Below are 17,883 nucleotides of genomic sequence, written 5' to 3' on the forward strand. Positions count from 1 at the left end.
TCCGTTCCAGCTCCCAGCACCGCAGACTCTGTGTCCCTAAGCGTCGCCTCTTACACGTGCTGATTCTCAAGACCCTCTGAGTCGGACCCTCTGAGCTAAAATCTGGGGCTGGGCCTGAGCACCAGCATTTTAACAGACTCCCAGGCCTGCTGAGAAGTGCTGTCAGGGACTCAGTTCTGCCCTCTCTCTGGGAGCAGAATACCTGGGGAGAGCCTGGCCCAAGGGAGCTTAGGATCTCACCGGCGATGCGCTGCATCTGTGGCTCAGGTGCCTGTGGTCTCCTTGGCTTTACCTGCTTCCTCAGCCTCTGCTGCTCAGAACCCCCACCCCTCCCAGGCCCAGGTGCTGCACTCCTCAGTCTTGAGTTTCAAGGGCCCGATACGTTTTTTTTCTCCCTGTGCATCCGCCCTGTCTGCTCGCCTCTGGCTTGTTCAAACCCTCCAGCCTTGATCTCTAGCCTTCCTCCCTCCCTCTCTCCAGGCCCCAGGTCTACCTCTTCTCTCCTGCTTGGCCCAAACCCGTTCCAAGATGCTGACCCCTGCATCCTCTGGTAGATCCTCTCTGCTGGCAAAACACACCCCTTGGTGTCTTTGCTCTAGGCGGCCTGCCTGCCTGCTGTCCCCGAATGCTCCCTGCCCCACCAGCTGCTAGACACTGTCACATCAGCCAGTCCTAGTAATGTCCGTCTGTCCCACTAGGATCTGAACTACTGAGGGTAAGGATCACCTCTGTCTCCTTCACTGTTTTCCCAGCAGTAGTGGGAGCCTAGTGAGTCTTGTGTGAACAACTGATACTGTTAAAAAAAAAAAAAAAAAAAAAGGAGCGTGTGAATTTCACCTGAGAGCGCGATGCTCACATTGCAGACTCTCTGGCCCCGAAGTTTGTCTGAACGCTGCGCCCTCAGCTAGAAAGTGGCTTGTCTTCATCTTCACCTTTACATAGCGACCTGCCTCTGGCTCTTCGGGCCCCGACTGCAATGTCTTTTCACTTGGGAAGTCTTCCTGGAGCCCTGGAGACAGGTCTGGTACCCCCGTTGTTCCAAGTGCCCCTTATATAAACCTGATCCTGTACTGAGCACACTGCCTTCTGATGATGTCCATTAGCCTAAATTCTCCTCTAGATCAAGAGCACCTTGAGAACGAGGATTGTAACCTCAGCACCCGGCATAGTGCCGGGCATGCAGCTGGTGATCAGTTCCACTCTCTTTGCTGAGAGAGTGGAAAAGGCAGCTCAGGATCCTCTGGGCAGTAAGAGGGGGTTCTTCTCACATAACCTACCAAGTAAACCACCATAACTCTCACCACACTGTGTTCAAAGTGTCGATGTGTCTCCTCTACACCTGCCACCGGACGTGAAGCTGAATCTGGCCTCTGTACCCCTACACCGAATTAAATCTCAGAGACAGAGTTTTGGGTGAAGTAGAAAAGAATAGCTTTATTGCTTTGCCAGGCAAAGGGGGCCACAGCGGGCTAATGCCCTCAAAACAGTGTGTCCCAACCCAGTGGGGGTTTGTGAGGAGTTTCACAGTCGAGGGGCGAGGTTGCTGATAAGGATGAGGGTGCATGCAGGGCCCGCATTCCTTCAGTCCAGAGATCATCTGGTGTCAGGTGATGATGGGCGAGCTGTGACCTTCTCTGGAATGAAGAGAGCATCATCAGGTAGTTACATCTTCCATCTGCTGGGGGCCTTGATTCTGCAGAAGAGCGCAAAGATATTGTTTTGTGTATCCATCGAGGGGGAACCAGGACCCTGCCCCAAGGCTGCACTATTGTTTCTTGACTGTTCCTCCCTGGTCTCTGCATCCCCTCCCTTCCCTGATCAGCAGTTGTTTGCACCTGCACTTTGGAACCCAAGGAAGGGGACACAGAAAGTCTTTTGTGCCCAGGAGCCCCACAGGGTCCTGCTCAGTCTCAGACAGAAGACTCTTTAAGGGCGTTGATGCATTTGCTGCACCTTTACGTCCTGGTGAGTCGTGCAGTGACTAGCATGGATTAAGTGTCTGTTTAATCCTGTGTTTCCCGGCGAAGACACTCTAGGCATTTTGAGGACAATTCTTAATTGTGTGAGGCAGTCCACATGTCACGAGACACCCAGCAGGCTTCACCCCCACCCACCAAATGCCAATAGTACCCTCCATGTATGTGCGCGCACACACACACTTGCAAAAGCCCTTGGGTGGGGGTCCAGGAGAACAGTACTACCCACAGTTGAGAGCTTGTCGTCAACTGACCTCTTCACCACAGCTCAGTGGGAGGCAGGACGTGGCAGCCTCTGCAGCAGTGCCGGGTGGAGTGCGTGTGATCATGTGAGGTAGGGGTCAGGGCGGCGTCTGCGGCCCTCAGTAGAAAGGGGAAACCCATCTTTGGAATGTGACTAAGTAATCTTTTTTGGACGCTTATCAGACATTCCAGGCGCCAGGCTAAGTATCATCCGTGGGTTCTTTAACCCTCACGACAACCTGAGGCCCCAGGTTCCAGAGAGGGAAGCTGAAGCTTAGAGTTTCAAGCCACTGACCAAGTTAGCAGGGCTGGTCAGCCACAGGTGTCTGACTGCAGACCCGGAATCACCACACTGTACTGCTGACTCGCCCTGTGCTTCTTTAACAAGAGCAAACCTCAAAATTCCCAGAGGAAAGGATCCTCTTAAAATCGGTCCTCTCCTATTCATTATAACGTAGAGCGGATGTTTCACAAAATACACTCTGTGTAATGCTAGTTTAGTGGGATGCCAAGTCTTACGAGAGAAACGGGTTCCACGGGCAAAGAAGTTTGGGAAATGCTTTCAAGGGCACGTGCAGAAGGCAATGAAACAGTTAACTGTGAAGAGGCCAAGCAGACCTTGCTAGCGCCCCCAGCCTTTCACAGGGAGTCAGGAGGTGCTTTTAGAACATGGAGCAAACAATGGAGAAACTGTAGCAGGAGCTTATCTGCCAGGCAATGATTAAAAACTAATTAGCATTGATTAGGCCACAGGAAAAAACTGTTGAAGGATGGGTGACCTTTCTTCTAATTTCTTAATAATAATAATAATAGGTACTATTTATTATGTGCTAATTACTTTAATTATTTTTTGTAATTCTCACTGTTATTACCTCTCTTTCACATATAAAATGCTGAGGCCTAGAGAAGCTGGTGAAGCGACTTCTAAGGCCACATAACCAGTTAAAGGCAGCACCAAATTCGAGCCCAGTTACCCCTACCTTCATGTCTTGTGATTTCTGAAGACTAGACCCAAAGTCTCCCAGGACTTCATCAGGATTTCACCAAGGGCTTTCCTGGGTGAACATCCAAAGCAACTCCGATCTCTCAGAAGATGCCCATGAGTTCCTTGAATTAGTGGTTCATGTGATACTGTTGCAGGAAGGGGGACCCCTTCCAGGACCCGAGAGTGGGCTCTTGTCTAACACTCGGAAATGAATTGTCCAAGGAGACACATGTACCGACAAAGCAGGAGACTTTATCGGGAAGGGGCACCTGGGCAGAGAGCAGCAGGGTAAGGGAACCCCAGAGAACTGCTCTGCCACATGGCTCATGGTCTCAGGTTTTATGGTGATGGGGTTAGTTTCCGGGTTGTGCCTGGCCAATCATCTTGCTTGGCCCGTATTTGGTCTGACTCAGGGTCCTTCCTGATGGCGCGCGCATCGCTCAGCCAAGAGGGATTCCAGCGCGAGGGATTCTAAGAAGTTGGTCGTCTTCTCCCGGCTAGTTTTCCACAGCACCATGTTCCTTATCAGGACCTCCTGTGTGAGACAGCTCAGGGAAGCGGGTCTGGCCGAGGTGGGCGGTGTCGGTCAACAGTTCCCTAACAATGCCACTGCCTTTATTCTCAGCATCTCTCTTCAACAGAAATTAGTTATTTGGTCTAAGTACTAAACGTGAAACTTTTTTCTGGTATGAGTTAACGTTTCTCAATTTAGCTCCTACGTTTTAAGTTGACAGACTGCTATACTCTGTTACACTGCTTTTTTGGTTTTGGTAGCGTATCCGTGTTGATGAAACAACGTCCGTCTGCATAGACGTTCCCTTCCTGGAGTCGGTCCACCCTCCGGGAACAGCCTTAGCGGCCACGACAAAGCTACCGTCTACCCAGGTTAAATGGTTGGTGGTATTAGCCTCGGACTTCTCACCTTTCCATTTTCTCTTTCCTTTTCAACAGATGTGGGTGCATTTTTTGAAGAGGGGATGTGGCTGCGGTATAACTTCCAGGCGCCCGGGTCCGGTGCTAAGGAATCGGGCAGCAGGTCGGAGAACTCCCTGGACCCGCAGAACGGGGCCCCGGACCTGGCCCGCGAGGAGATCTGCTTCAGCTTCAGCACCACCAAGGCACCCTGCATCCTCCTCTACGTCAGCTCTTTCACCACCGACTTCCTGGCAGTTCTTGTCAAACCCACCGGTAAGGACGAGGATACCTAGCCTTCTGCCCTTCAGTGTTGTAATATCGGGGACCATCTCCAAATAAACACTAAGCCAGGAGTGTCAGTGCGACTGAAATAGGCATCCTATTTTAGAATATACAAATGGACTTACAATCTTTCAGAGCAATCGGAGCAGTTCTAAAGCATATAAACATGCCAAACACTGAGTCCATTTCCTCTCTGAAAACTTGAGTTCTATGACACTTGGAGTTTTAAGATCTCTTTTTTACAAATAAAAATATTTAGGTTTATCAAGGAGCAAATGTCTCTCATTTCCCAGTGAGACTGTACAGGTTGGAGACACGGAGGCTACCTCTCTCATGGTCTTGCTCTTTAATGACTGAAGCTCTGCAGCCTTTTTTTTTTTTTTTTAAACATCTTTATTGGAGTGTAATTGCTTTACAATGGTGTGTTAGCTTCTGCTTTATAACAAAGTGAATCAGCTATACGTATACATATATCCCCATATCTCCTTCCTCTTGCATCTCCCTCCCACCCTCCCTATCCCACCCCTCTAGGTGGTCACAAAGCACTAGCTGATCTCCCTGTGCTACACGACCGCTTCCCACTAGCTATCTATTTTACGTTTGGTGGTGTACATATGTCCGTGCCACTCTCTCACTTTGTCCCAGCTTACCCTTCCCCCTCCCCGTATCCTCAAGTCCATTCTCTAGTCGGTCCTGCAGCCTTTTCTGACAGCTATTTCAGTGTCGTGGCATCTTAAAGATCAAGATTTTCTTCTGTGGGAACTAAAAATTATTATTATTAACCCAATTCAGCTTGAGTGGTAATAAAATAGTAAATTCTTAAACTTCTCTGGGCAGTGCTCTGTCGGTTTAAAAGATGGGTGGGAAAAAAATGTTCCTTAGGACTCTTCCCTTTCAGAAATTATTTCTGAAGAAAGAAGCTGAAAATCAGACAAAGATTCAGCGTGAAGATGTTCATCATAGTTTATAGTGTTATTTATGAAAGTAAGAATTGGGAAGGACCTAGGAGTTAAATTTTAGGAAAATGATTAGTAAAAGAGGGAATCACCATTTTATGGAATATCGTGTATCCATTAAGAATAATATTTATGAAGAGTAATTAATGACACGGAGGACACTTTTATGTAATATTATATAAAACCAAGAAAAGGCATGATACAGCCTTGACCGTACGATATCAGTTTAGCTCTGTAAAAGCGATGGACAGAAAAACAGCAGTAATGTGAGCGCAGAGTATCGTTGTTTGTTTGCGCAGTTGACTTGTCTCTGCTGGGTAACCCTCTTCCACGCATGTCAGATGCTCTCAGTGATCCTGTCCCTGTTCTCACCAGAAAAAACCAGTTAAATCAGGAAGTAGGAAAGTGTGCACCCCTGCTCTCTGGAAGTTCACCTGTTAAGTTTCTTTCTCCTGCATCAGATTAAGTAGCTGTTTAATCCATCAATGTTCTCCACCCTCACGTCCCAGCCTCGCCTCAGTGGGCAGTGGGTTCTCACCTCTAGCTCGTCAAGAATGTCAGGAACATGCCTCAGTAGATGCTGTATTGTCTGCTCCTCAAGCCACTGCCATGTTAAAATCTGGTCCCAATTCTATCCAGTAACTCTCGCCCCCAAGCCTGCACCGGCCCCTGCGAGCACCCACGCGTGTGTCTGTGGGCCTTTGTCATGCTCAGGGGTTTTGACTAGTCGTTTCCATATTAATGTCTACCATGTAAGGCTGCCCGACGCTGTGCTAAGTGTTTCACATGCATTAATTCCCAAGAGCACACACTCTATAAGGTAGAGTCCATTCTTACCCTCTTCCTGCAGGTGGTAGACTGGAGCGCAGAGAGATTCGGTGATTTGCACCCTCAGCTGGTGATGGCACAACTGGGGTTCCTGAACCCAGGTGTCTGATGCTGGACCCAGAGTTCTCCACTGCCCTGCTTGGAGACCTCTAGAACACTCGGTGCATTTGCAAAGCATGGACAGTCGGTTTCTCTCTAATTATTGCAAGGCCGTCCTCAATTGCTAATGAAAATTTGGCTTTTTCATACTCCAAATACTGCATTTTTTATGAATTGAGATTTAAAGCTAGAAAAACTTGAGGAACTCATTGAGGGAAAAGACATCAATAAGGACTAAGCCAAAATGTCATTAAAATAAAATAAAAAGTGTTAACTAAATGCCCTGGCATCTCTTAAACTTAACATATTGGAAGCTGTATTGTCCTCCCTGCTCCCAGAACCAGGCCCCTCTTCTTCTGACAGTGCTACCACTTCTCAGACACCAGAACTCACAGCCTGGCCTCATTCATGAGCACTCCGTCCTTCCGCCTCTTGCGGGCCATCCAGCCTGACAAGTCCTGTGCGTCCTGTTCTCACCATGTCCTTCCAGAGTATCCCTTCCTTTGCTTCCCCACTGCTACTCTCCTGGCAAATGTCTTCTGATTCGGCGCTTCCCGACATTGCTGCTGGCGTGGCAAACATAGAATGTTATCTTTGAATGGCACCTGGGCAGATGCGTGAGGTTGTGTTTGGGAGGCCCCCAGCCCAGGGACTCCAGCAGGCCTTACCTCCACAGATCTGCCAAGTCCTGAGGGTAGCCGGGCTCCTGGCACCCCGTGACCCCACCGTGGGGTACCAGTGCACCTCAGCGCGTCCCTGGGATGCTCTGTCCCGACCGTCTCTCTGCTTCCAGTCACCCTAACCTTGCCCAGCCCAGCCAGAGTAGGTCTTCCTTCACACACAGTGTCCCTGTCGTAGAGCCAGGAGGGCCTCCTTCCCCAGGATCAAGAGGACAGATCCCGAGTCCCAGCAGCTTCCAATCAGGACCCACCAGCCTCTTGAGTGAGAGCTCGGAGTACAGAACCAGAAAGTCTGGGTTTGAATTCTGCTTCTCTGTTTGCAGATTGTGGGATCTTGGGCAGCCGTGAGCCACTCCGAGCCTCTGTCTCATCATCTGTTACATAGTGTCTCCCTCAGAGCAGTGCTGTGAAAGTCAAATGAGTTAGTAAGCGTAACACACCACACACACACACACACACACACACACGCACGCTGTGTGTGTGTTAGCGGTTATTATTATCCAGAGCCCATGATTTAATCTACGTTTTGCCGCACATTGAGGCCACGCCTCCCTTCTCTCCCTTCTCCACGAACTCTTCACTCCTCACACACCCCAAGGATGTCTGCCCTGCTGCCTGCTGTGCTCCCTTATCTGGAAAAGCTCCATCTTCCTCTGTAGCTTAATACCTGCCTTTCATTCTAGACCCAGATCAAGTCTCACCTCCTTTCAATGACTTCTGCTTACTTTAAACTCCTATTACACTTATTTTCAATGTCATTTGTTTGGCTTTTAGTACACTGTATTGTTACCCATCTTTGTTATAAATATGGCCTGTCTTCCCAGTGAGATGAAAGGCCCCCGCACTACATCTCCTGCGTACAATAGGTGCTCTGTAATTGTTTGCTGATGGTAATGATGATGACCAGTAGAGAATAAATCTGTTAAGCACATTATTTGCTGCAGCCAGTAAAAGAGTAGTCCCTTATAACTGCTTTAATTCACCCGGGAGATGAACATGAGATGCAAGAAGTGAAGTATCTCTCCATCTTAATAATATTTTATTTTAATGAACAAATACTAATATTCTCCTTCCCATCATTTAGTGGTTTTCTTGTGCTATTGTTTGAAAGGAATAAATATATCATTTAAATTTTATTATTCAAGAATATTGCCATTACTGTTTATAGATGTTCACTATATATAAATTTTAAGGTCCAACTCATCTTTTTCCTCAAAGCAAATCATTTCCATTGCCATTAAGTGAAGCAGTTAGAGAAGTTCTACATCACATTTACAAAGTCCAAGAAATCCAGGAAAGAGAAAAAATAACGAAAACAACTTAATACTGATTTTAATGAGCTGGAGAACATAAAGGGGCCAATGGCGAAGAGACAGTAGGGAGAAAAATGTCCAGGGTTTTGTGGGGCTTTTTTGGCATAAGTACCAGTTCCTCCAACTCCTAGCCTCAAAGGCAGAGCCCTCTCTTACTTCTCTTTGCATCCCCAGATCTAGGCACGGCCTGGCCCATACCATACAGGGGCTGGGGATGGATGTCTGTATTAGAAGTGGACTCCACACTTATAGCCAGCCAGGCAGTCCACTTCTAGACCTTGAAAACTTGAGTTCAACAGGGGCACTAAATAAGTATGTTCTAAAGAAATTAAGTTTTAAATGATGAATGAATACAGCTGTGTATTTAAGAAAACTGGCTGTGATCATACAAGGTCAGAGCACCAGAAGTAAAGTGGAGAATAAAAACTCAAGACAATTGACTTGTTTTTTCTACCTGTAGCCAAACAACTGCCTAATCATCTCCTTCACTGCCAAACAATAGATTGTTTTTAATGCTATTAGAATAAAGAAAAAATAGGGTAAATCACTGAGGAGTGGGGAGAGAAGTAGCTCAGGAAACGGGAGCAACATATTCAAAGGTCCTGAGGCAGGAAGAAATGTATTTCCTAGGGAATAAGAGAAGTCCTAGGTAGCTTGAATGTAAAAAGTAAGAGGGTAAATGGCATGTTTTAAAATAAAGTAACTGGCAGGCTGTGATCAGACAGGACATCATAAGCTATGTTAAGAATGTATGTCTTGGGCTTCCCTGGTGGCGCAGTGGTTGAGGGCCCCCCTGCCGATGCAGGGGACGCGGGTTCGTGCCCCGGTCCGGGAAGATCCCACATGCCGCGGAGCGGCTGGGCCCGTGAGCCATGGCCGCTGAGCCTGTGCGTCCGGAGCCTGTGCTCCGCAACAGGAGAGGCCACAGCAGTGAGAGGCCCCCATACCGCAAAAAAAAAAAAAAAAAAAGAATGTATGTCTTTATCCTATAAGCAGCTGGGAAGTTTGAAGAGTTTTAAGTGAACCAGACAACTAGTCAGTTATGCCTCTTGAAAAGATTTCTCTGCTAAGAAAACATGGGAAGGAAGAAAGCACAGAAGCAAGGAGACCATCATCCATTCACTCAACGAGTAGTTATCCAGCACCTACCATGTATCGGGCATTGTTCTAGACGTTGGGAATTAAGTCATAAAGAACATAAACAAAAATTCTTACTCTCATGGAGTTTACATTTTAGCAGAAGACAGCAGTAAACATACTAAGTACAGTATGTAGTATGTTGTATAGTAAGAACTGTCATGGGGAAGAAAATAAGGCAGAAAAGGGAGAGCCTGGCCAAGGGAAAGGAGTGGGTAAATTCTGCTTCTAATAAGGAAGTCACAGAAATGATCACTGAGAAGACAATATTTGAGCAGGACCTAAAGCGACTGGGGGGTCAGCCATGCAGATAACTGGGAAATGAGCATCCTAGGCGGAAGAACCAGCAGGTGCCAAGGGCCTGAGGCAGGAACATGCTGGCGTCTGGGGAGACAACAAAGAGGCCAGTGTGTTCAGGTGAGGAGTGAGAAAGGAGGAGAATAATGAGAGGTTGTGTCAGAGATGAGGGCGGAGACCACAGAGGGCCTGGTGAGCCGTTATGGAGACATGGATTTTTACTCTGAGTGAGACAGGAGGCCATGGGAGGGTTCTGAGCAGAGGACCGCTCTGACTGCCGCGTGGAGAGACCCGGTACGTGAGGGGCAGAGGCCAGGCTGGGCTGAGGGAGCGTGGCGGAAGGGCAGTAGTGAGAATGGAGGCTAGTACAGTAATCCAGACAAAAGACGAGGGTGGCTTGGTCCAGGAATAGAAATGGAGGTGATGAGAGCAGTAAGATTCAGGGTGTGTTTTAAAGACTGAGCCAAGAAGCTTGGCTGATAGATCATACGTGTATTATAGGAGCAAGAGGGGAGTCCGGGCTTTTAGGCAGGAATAGCTGGAAGGATAAAGTGGCCATTAACTGAAATGTGGGAATTGTGATGGAATAGTTTTTGGAGGGGAAGATCAAGAGTCTGGTTTCACGTATGTTGTGTCTGAGGTCCCAGTGCGACACCTCCATTAATGGATTAGTAGTAAGAGAGCACGGAAAGAGGGGACTCGCCTGAGAGTGAAATGGGGTCAAGTGATCACTTTTAAAGGAGGGACTGATTTGGATCACGTGATCCAGGCAGAAGCCAATGCAGGTGAAGCTCAGGTGGTGGCCGTCAGGTCACTGATAGGCTGTGGCCAGCACAGAGGCCCTGAGTTAGGCCAGGAGCTCTGCGTGCAGGGGCAGGCTCCTATGGGAGCGATACCAGGGCATTCTAGGTGCCAGTGGAGGCCCTGTGGTTGTGGAGATGGGGGAGAGTGGGTGAACTTAGACCCATTTAGGAGATGAAAGTCAACAGTGCTTGGTTGAAACGCCATAAAGCAAAGGAATCTAGGATCAAGTGCCAAGAGAAAACTCAAATAGTGAAGCCTTGCCAGATTTGTTCAGAAAGGAAAAATAGGAAATGCAAGTAATTCATGATTGTTCTTTCAATTCCAGGAACGTAGTTCAACATTTTAAATGGCACATGTAACGCTAAATAAGGAAGGGCAGCATTCAGAAACTACTGCATTTATTTACGTACACATGGGGACATGAGAATTACCTACAAGGAGATATTGCCAAATATTTAGAGTAGTTTACCTCTGGACGGTGGAGTTTCCAGTGACTTTCTTTCTCTTTTCTGTTCACTTTTTAAGTTTTAATTATCATGTTTTATTTCACAACTTAGAATATCAGTTTTGTTCCTCTGGAAGGCAAATGAAAAAGGCGACAAAGAATCTTTGAGGTGATTTACAGTTGACTAAACTCTTGCTAAATTACTGGCTCCATTTTTAAGCTCTGAGATGTCAAAAGCTATTAACACGAAGATTCCAATTTGAGTAAAAAATGAGATAAAAAGTCGATGGCTTTAAAAATCATAACTAAGAAATAAAAGCTACGTTTGCTGATTAATTAAAAGCAGGATATAGAATATTAATCTTTTGGAATATTGCTTGTCATTATTGGGAAGAAACAAGAAAGAGAAAAAAGAATAATTTGTTGAGGCAAAGTGAACTACAGCTGAGAGGCGATGAGGACCCATCTTTTTGCCTTTGATTTGCATTTGGATTGATGAGGTCTCTAACCTAGAATAAAAGCCATTGCTTTGTTTTCTTGGTCTCAGTGAAGCCTCCCAAAATCCCATGGATTTATCTTCTGTAAATTATGTTTATTCTTAATATTGTATGTTCATGATTCTTTTATATGCTGAATGTCACACTTTGCTGATGGCATGAGGCCATCCCGGCATCCTGCATTTAGTTTTTATTTCACAGAGTATTTTGTGGGGCCTGTAGGCGTCTCCATGGTCCTGTATCGTGTATGTTCTCATTCTGCCATCCCAGGCTCAATCCCGACTTGGGTTGTTTATACCATTTGCTGCTTCAACTTGGAGATGACGGTCACTGATGGCTTGCTGTTGGTAGATTGTCAACATGCGCGTGCCTGGTGCTGTGAGCCTTTATGGATTAGTGTGCCTCTGAGCTAGTGACTCAGAATTCAGACCGGCGGTGACATTGATGGACGTTGAAGCTGAGTTTAATGGAATTAGCCTCAAGGGGTGGGGGAAGTGACATTAAAATGAAATCCAGAGTGGAGAAATGACTGAGTTTCTTTTCTTTTCTCTGTGTAGGAAGCTTACAGATCCGGTACAGCCTGGGTGGCACCAGGGAGCCGTATAATATTGACGTGGACCACAGGAGCATGGCCAATGGGCAGCCCCACAGCGTTAATGTCACCCGTCACGAGAGGACCATTACTCTCAAGGTACACACGTGTTACTCATCAGGCGGATGTGATACAGGGTTGCAATCTCTGTCCTCTGTCATGCTGGGCTATTGGTTTTGTTTTAGGCGGTTAGGACAGGTGGAAGAGATGCTTCTGATACTTTCTCCTACAAATTTCTAACCTGTGAAGTAGAAAGATATCCAGTTCCTACAGGAAGGACAATGACAGAGTTGATGGAGAAGAGATTTCTTGGGAGAAGGTAGAATAAATGTTTACTCTGTACGTTCTTTGTAGCTTTCCTGCTTGTAGCCTTGCACGTCTATCGGTCTACTGCTTTTATCCATTGCAGCATCTTTTCTCTGCATGGTCTCAGATGTCTGAAGCTTATCGCGTTTCCCAGCAAAGGTTATTTTGGTTTATCTGACCTACTTCCTTCACGACTCCAGTGCAATGCGAATAACTATTTTCTTTTCTCCTATGGATGCTTTGCCTTAAAAATCCTCAGTACACAAACCTTCCCCAGCATCTCAGACTCTGGTGGTAGGCTTTCCGTACACAAAGGGACGGTTTTATTGTGACACTCAAACTTTATTTCAGGTTCATGGATTGTCCCTACCCCCACGACCGATTTTTACAATGAAGAGACCGGCCTGGGAGACACCATGAATAAAACATGGCATGAGGAGGTCTCCCTGGGAACTAAGGCAAAGATCAAGGCTGGAACTGTCACTGCATTCTCTAGAAGGGGTTCAAAATAGATACCTGTCAGGAAGAAGTGCAGCAGGGGGATGCTGTTTTGTCAGTCAAGTGGAATGTCATTTGGCAGGGGTCCAGCAGCCTCTCCGACCTCATTCGGATTCAGATTCGGCTGCTAACTGTGGGAAGTTCAGGTTGCAGAGGAGAGGCACAAGCCCCGTCTCTTCGTGAGCACTGGCGGATGTCAAATTCATAACTTGATACGGAGTTTACACTTGGCCTTTAGCAGTAAATGCTAGAGAGCATTTTCAGGAGAGGCCTTTCCTAGGAAAATGACAATGTGCAGTTACAGCCTATTGCTCAATTAATCAAATGGGGCATAAATAAGCTTCTCTCATAGTGATGGACAGTCACTGAGTCTAGCGCAGTGCCTGTCACGTGTTAGGTGCTGCAAATTACTTATGGAGTAAACCACGCCCATCTTCCACCATAACTCAAGTTTGATTCAGAAAAGCCAGCAAGTCCAGGATTAGTATGGTGGTTTATACCATTACAGGAAAGGGGTGGTTTTATACCATTTTATCAACGTTGTGTTTATTGGCTTTTGATTAGAGGCATTCTCTTGTTTTAAAGTGTGCCATCTGTCACCTCTCTTGAAGAAAGTGATTATCTTGCCATTTCACCATTGCAAAATAATATTAAAAGTTAAAAAGTGCTCAACAATCAGCTTGAAGGACAGTGTCAAGGAAGGGAGCTGTCTCAGCTGTGGAGTTTTGCAAGGTTAATCCTCGCTGTCTCCAAGAAAACGCGTTGTGTGTCGGGACTGAGCCTTGTGGGTTGAGGAACCACATGCAAAGACGAGGGTGGGGTGGGTGGGAGAAGCGAGTCCAGGTGATAGGCTAAATAATTCCATTTCCTGGTGCATTTCCCCAAATGAGAGTCTGGAGTAAAGAAGGTCAAGATGGCCTCCCTTCTGCCAAATTCCACCAACTGGGGAATCTTTGGAAGGAAGCAGCAGCTCTTTAAGAGCAAATATTAGCTTAATCAGAGCTGCTGTCTGCTACAGTAAACGAGAGATTACCCTGAAGCAGGGGACAGGGATGGGCTGTTTTAAGGACTTGGGGCTCTTGAGGAAAGGCTGAGAAATCCACGCAGTGGAGGAGCCAGAGGCCTGCAGAGTCCAGGGGACCAAAGCGGGGCTGGGAGAACCGGCTTCTATTGCTCAGGGCTATTCTGATCACAAAGGACAGAAAACCAGTTCAGAATTCATTTGTAGAGAAAATTCCTAGGGTAGGTTATAGAATTTAAGAAAGGGAAAACCAAAATTTTGAAAGCATGCAGGGGACCTGGAGGATTAAAACAAAGCCTAGGCCACTACCCGAAACTCTCTCTCTCCCCCTCTCCCCCTCTCCCCCGCTCCCTCCCCTTCTCCCTCCTCTCCTTCCCTCCCTCCCTCCCTCCATCTTCTCTGCTTGCCCACCTGCCTCTGGACAATTCCTCTTGCAGCAGACTTCATCTTCCACACATCATGGGACACAGGCACTGAAGTCGGCTCACATCTTCCCAGTTTTGCTGGGACCAGAAGCAAGATCCTAGTTTCTCGGTTCTCATTTTAAAATCCGGAGAAGGTCTCTGATTGACCTGGCTGGGGTCACACACTTGCCCTATTGTGAGGGGAGGGGAACAGTGACTGATAGCCCCTGATCAAACCTCATGATCAGAGTGGGGAATTGGGGAGAATCTTCCAAGGAACAGGACTACAGTTCCAGGAAAAGGAAACACGATGGGTACAAAAAACTTTGGCTGCACAATGCTTTGAGGTAAAGGAGAAGATAGAAGTGGGAAGCATCGTAGAAGGCACGGAACTAATTCGGCCGTAGGAATTATACCCAGGGTGTTGGAAAGCCCTGTCGCCCACCTCCTCCTTCTGTCATACAATGGGATGCAATTGCACTGAGATTTCTGGACATGTTTAGAAAGCAGATGCCTCGACCCACTTGAATGCAGCCTGGAAAGACTTCATGGTCTGGGGTGCACTGGTCTTTGTCAGCCCAGCCTCTCCAGTCCAGCCCAGATGGAAAACAAAGGTAGACATGGTGGAGGAAGAAAACATATGGTGCCTGCTTCCAGACAAGCAGGTCGGGCCGATTCCCTGCTCCCATGACCTGCTTTCTTGCAGGCAGGGAAGACTGTAGAGTGTGGACGTAATTCCAAGGGCACCTTTAGAACTCCAAAAAAACACTCTAATTTTTTTTTCCTGGAAACAATCTACAAATCCATCTTGAGAACTTCTACAACCTCAAGAATGTATGGAGAAAGATATAATAAAAGGTTAATCGTGATTACTTCTGTGTAAAGGGATTATAAATGGCTTCATTTCCTCTAGAGTTTTCTGTATTTCCTCATTTTTTTTTTTGTTTTTGTTTTTAAGCAGAGGTCTTCTAAGAAGCCCATATGATTTAAATTTATTTATTTATTTATTTATGGCTGTGTTGGGTCTTCTTCTCTGTGCGAGGGCTTTCTCTAGTTGTGGCAAGCGGGGGCCACTCTTCATCGCGGTGCGCGGGCCTCTCACTATCACGGCCTCTCTTGTTTCGGAGCTCAGGCTCCAGACGTGCAGGCTCAGTAATTGTGGCTCACGGGCCTAGTTGCTCCACGGCATGTGGGATCTTCCCGGACCAGGGCTCGAACCCATGTCCCCTGCATTGGCAGGCGGATTCTCAACCACTGCGCCACCAGGGAAGCCCCTCGTTTTTTAATTATAAGTGTATGTTGCATTTTTATAATCGAACAAAAATGTAAAACACACATATATCCTCAACCCATTCTGATAGCCCCCAGTTACAATAAAATATAATGACAAATATATTTAAATAATTTCAAATTAAAATGTACTTCTCATCAAAGAACAAAAATAAGGCTAACTCAAAGATGAGTTTAAAAGTGCCATGGAACGGCTTCCCTGTTGGTGCAGTGGTTGAGAGTCTGCCTGTCGATGCAGGGGACGCGGGTTCGTGCCCTGGTCCGGGAGGACCCCACATGCCATGGAGCAGCTAGGCCCGTGAGCCACGGCCGCTGAGCCTGCGCATCCGGAGCCTGTGCTCTGCAACGGGAGAGGCCACAACAGTGAGAGGCCCGCGTACCGCAAAAAAAAAAAAAAAAAAAAATGCCATGGAATGTCGACAGATGAATGGATAAAGAAGATATGGCACATATATACAATGGAATATTACTCAGCCATAAAAAGGAACAAAATTGAGTTATTTGTAGTGAGGTGGATGGACCTAGAGTCTGTCATACAGAGTGAAGTAAGTCAAAAAGAGAAAAACAAATACCATATGCTAACACATATATATGGAATCTTAAAAAATGGTACGATGAACCTAGTGGCAGGACAGGAATGAAGACGCAGATGTAGAGAATGGACTTGAGGACACAGAAGGTGATGGGAGGCTGGGATGTAGTGAGAGAGTAGCATTGACATCTACACACTGCCAAATGTAAAGTAGACAGCTAGTGGGAAGCTGCTGCATAGCACAGGGAGATCAGCTTGGTGCTTTGTGACCACCTAGAGGGGTGGGATAGGGAGGGAGGGAGGCTCAAGAGGGAGGGGATAGGGGGATATATGTATACATACAGCTGATTCATTTTGTTGTACAGCAGAAACTACAACATTGTAAACCAATTATACTCCAATAAAGATGTAAAAAAAAGTGCTATGGAATGATGCCTTTGGAATTAAGGTAAAATTCTATACATTTATGTATGTGGAAACATCATATAATTTAGATGATGTTTGTCAGTGTTTACAGCGTTTTTTAAAAGCAGGTTTGCTTTCCTAGCTGGGTTTGGCTAAAGCTAACTTTAAATAAGTTTGCATTCCCTGAGCACACGCTGTCTGAAATGGTGCTGAGCACTTGAGGGAAACTGACCTTGGCTGAAACATTTGCTGCCAAAAGACAAAGTGCCCAATGTCCACATAGAGAATGAAGGACCAACTCTCAGAGTTCTCAGATGCCAGTGCAAACCAGAGCCCAGGACAACCCTCAAGTTGCATCGTTTATGGAAACTCACAGTTGCACCCGTGATAAAGCTGAAGGCTTAATTGCCAAATGTAAAACAAACCCCGAGCGGGCAGAGAGCACCCGAAAAACACTGCCTGTGATTAAAAACTGTGCCAATTAGCATCATGTAAGAACTGAACATCACCATTACAAGGAATAATTTCAAAGCCTTGTGTTACAAATCCTTTCTTCTTACTTTCCTTCCTGCCTGCCGTCCCTGGCTTCACCCGTCCTCCTTTCCTTCCTTTCGTCCCAACCACATTGCACAGGGGATATAAGGTGGTTTACAGGGAGTACATAAAACGAAATTGAGAGTTAAAGTAAGTCACGAAAAGTAGGGCCCCAAGACAATGGGGAAATGGAATACGGTTACCCAGGTCAGAAGGTCTTATCCACTTGCGTAAGTTTGGCTCAGAGCTTCTTGGTGCCCGGAAGTCCACAACCCATAAGCATAAAATATACCAGCTCTTCCAGGGAAATGGAATTTTTCTTACTCTATCATTCTTTCCCTTTTTTTATCTACCATGGATTCTGTTTACTGGCATGGCAAGCTGCCCATAGCACGATCCACTTGGCAACATCACATGCATGATGGTAGCTCACGTTTATTGGTGCTGTGGTCCAGGCACTGTGCTAGCACTTAACACACATTTTCTCATTGAGTCTTCACAATAGGCTTATGAGGAATGCACCATTAGTACCCCCATTTTAGAGATGTGGAAACTGACACTCAGAGTGTGATGTAGCTCACTCAAAATTAGGAAGCAGCGAGTAGCAAAAGCCTAGATGAACCTAGGTCTACCGCACTGAAGTTTACACATGCTCTTAACTGAATCACTTAGTGGAGAGATGTCTGGGAGGGTGACCATAAAATGTTGGAAATGGATACCTCTGGCCAGTTGGAAATTGAGTGATGTTGAAGTTATAAAATAGTTCAAAAATATGCAGAAGTACAGAGAATAGTAAAACATACACCTATGGACTCACCATCCAAACATTAAAAATTTTGGCATT

At 46.5% G+C, this 17,883-nt stretch overlaps 1 protein-coding gene across 1 annotated transcript in view; it reads left to right on the forward strand.

Annotated features, from left to right (window-relative positions):
• CNTNAP2 (contactin associated protein 2) overlaps positions 1-17,883 on the forward strand; it is a 2,003,631-nt gene that overhangs the window by 1,829,243 nt on the left and 156,505 nt on the right. Inside the window, exons 20-21 of the mRNA XM_024742848.1 lie at positions 4,156-4,392; positions 12,015-12,148. Coding sequence (XP_024598616.1) covers positions 4,156-4,392; positions 12,015-12,148 — 371 coding nt within the window. The remainder of the gene's footprint in view (positions 1-4,155; positions 4,393-12,014; positions 12,149-17,883) is intronic.

This window comes from Neophocaena asiaeorientalis, unplaced genomic scaffold (assembly GCF_003031525.2).
Source record: "Neophocaena asiaeorientalis asiaeorientalis breed wild unplaced genomic scaffold, Neophocaena_asiaeorientalis_V1.1 scaffold798, whole genome shotgun sequence".
NCBI classification, from domain to species: Eukaryota; Metazoa; Chordata; class Mammalia; order Artiodactyla; family Phocoenidae; genus Neophocaena; species Neophocaena asiaeorientalis.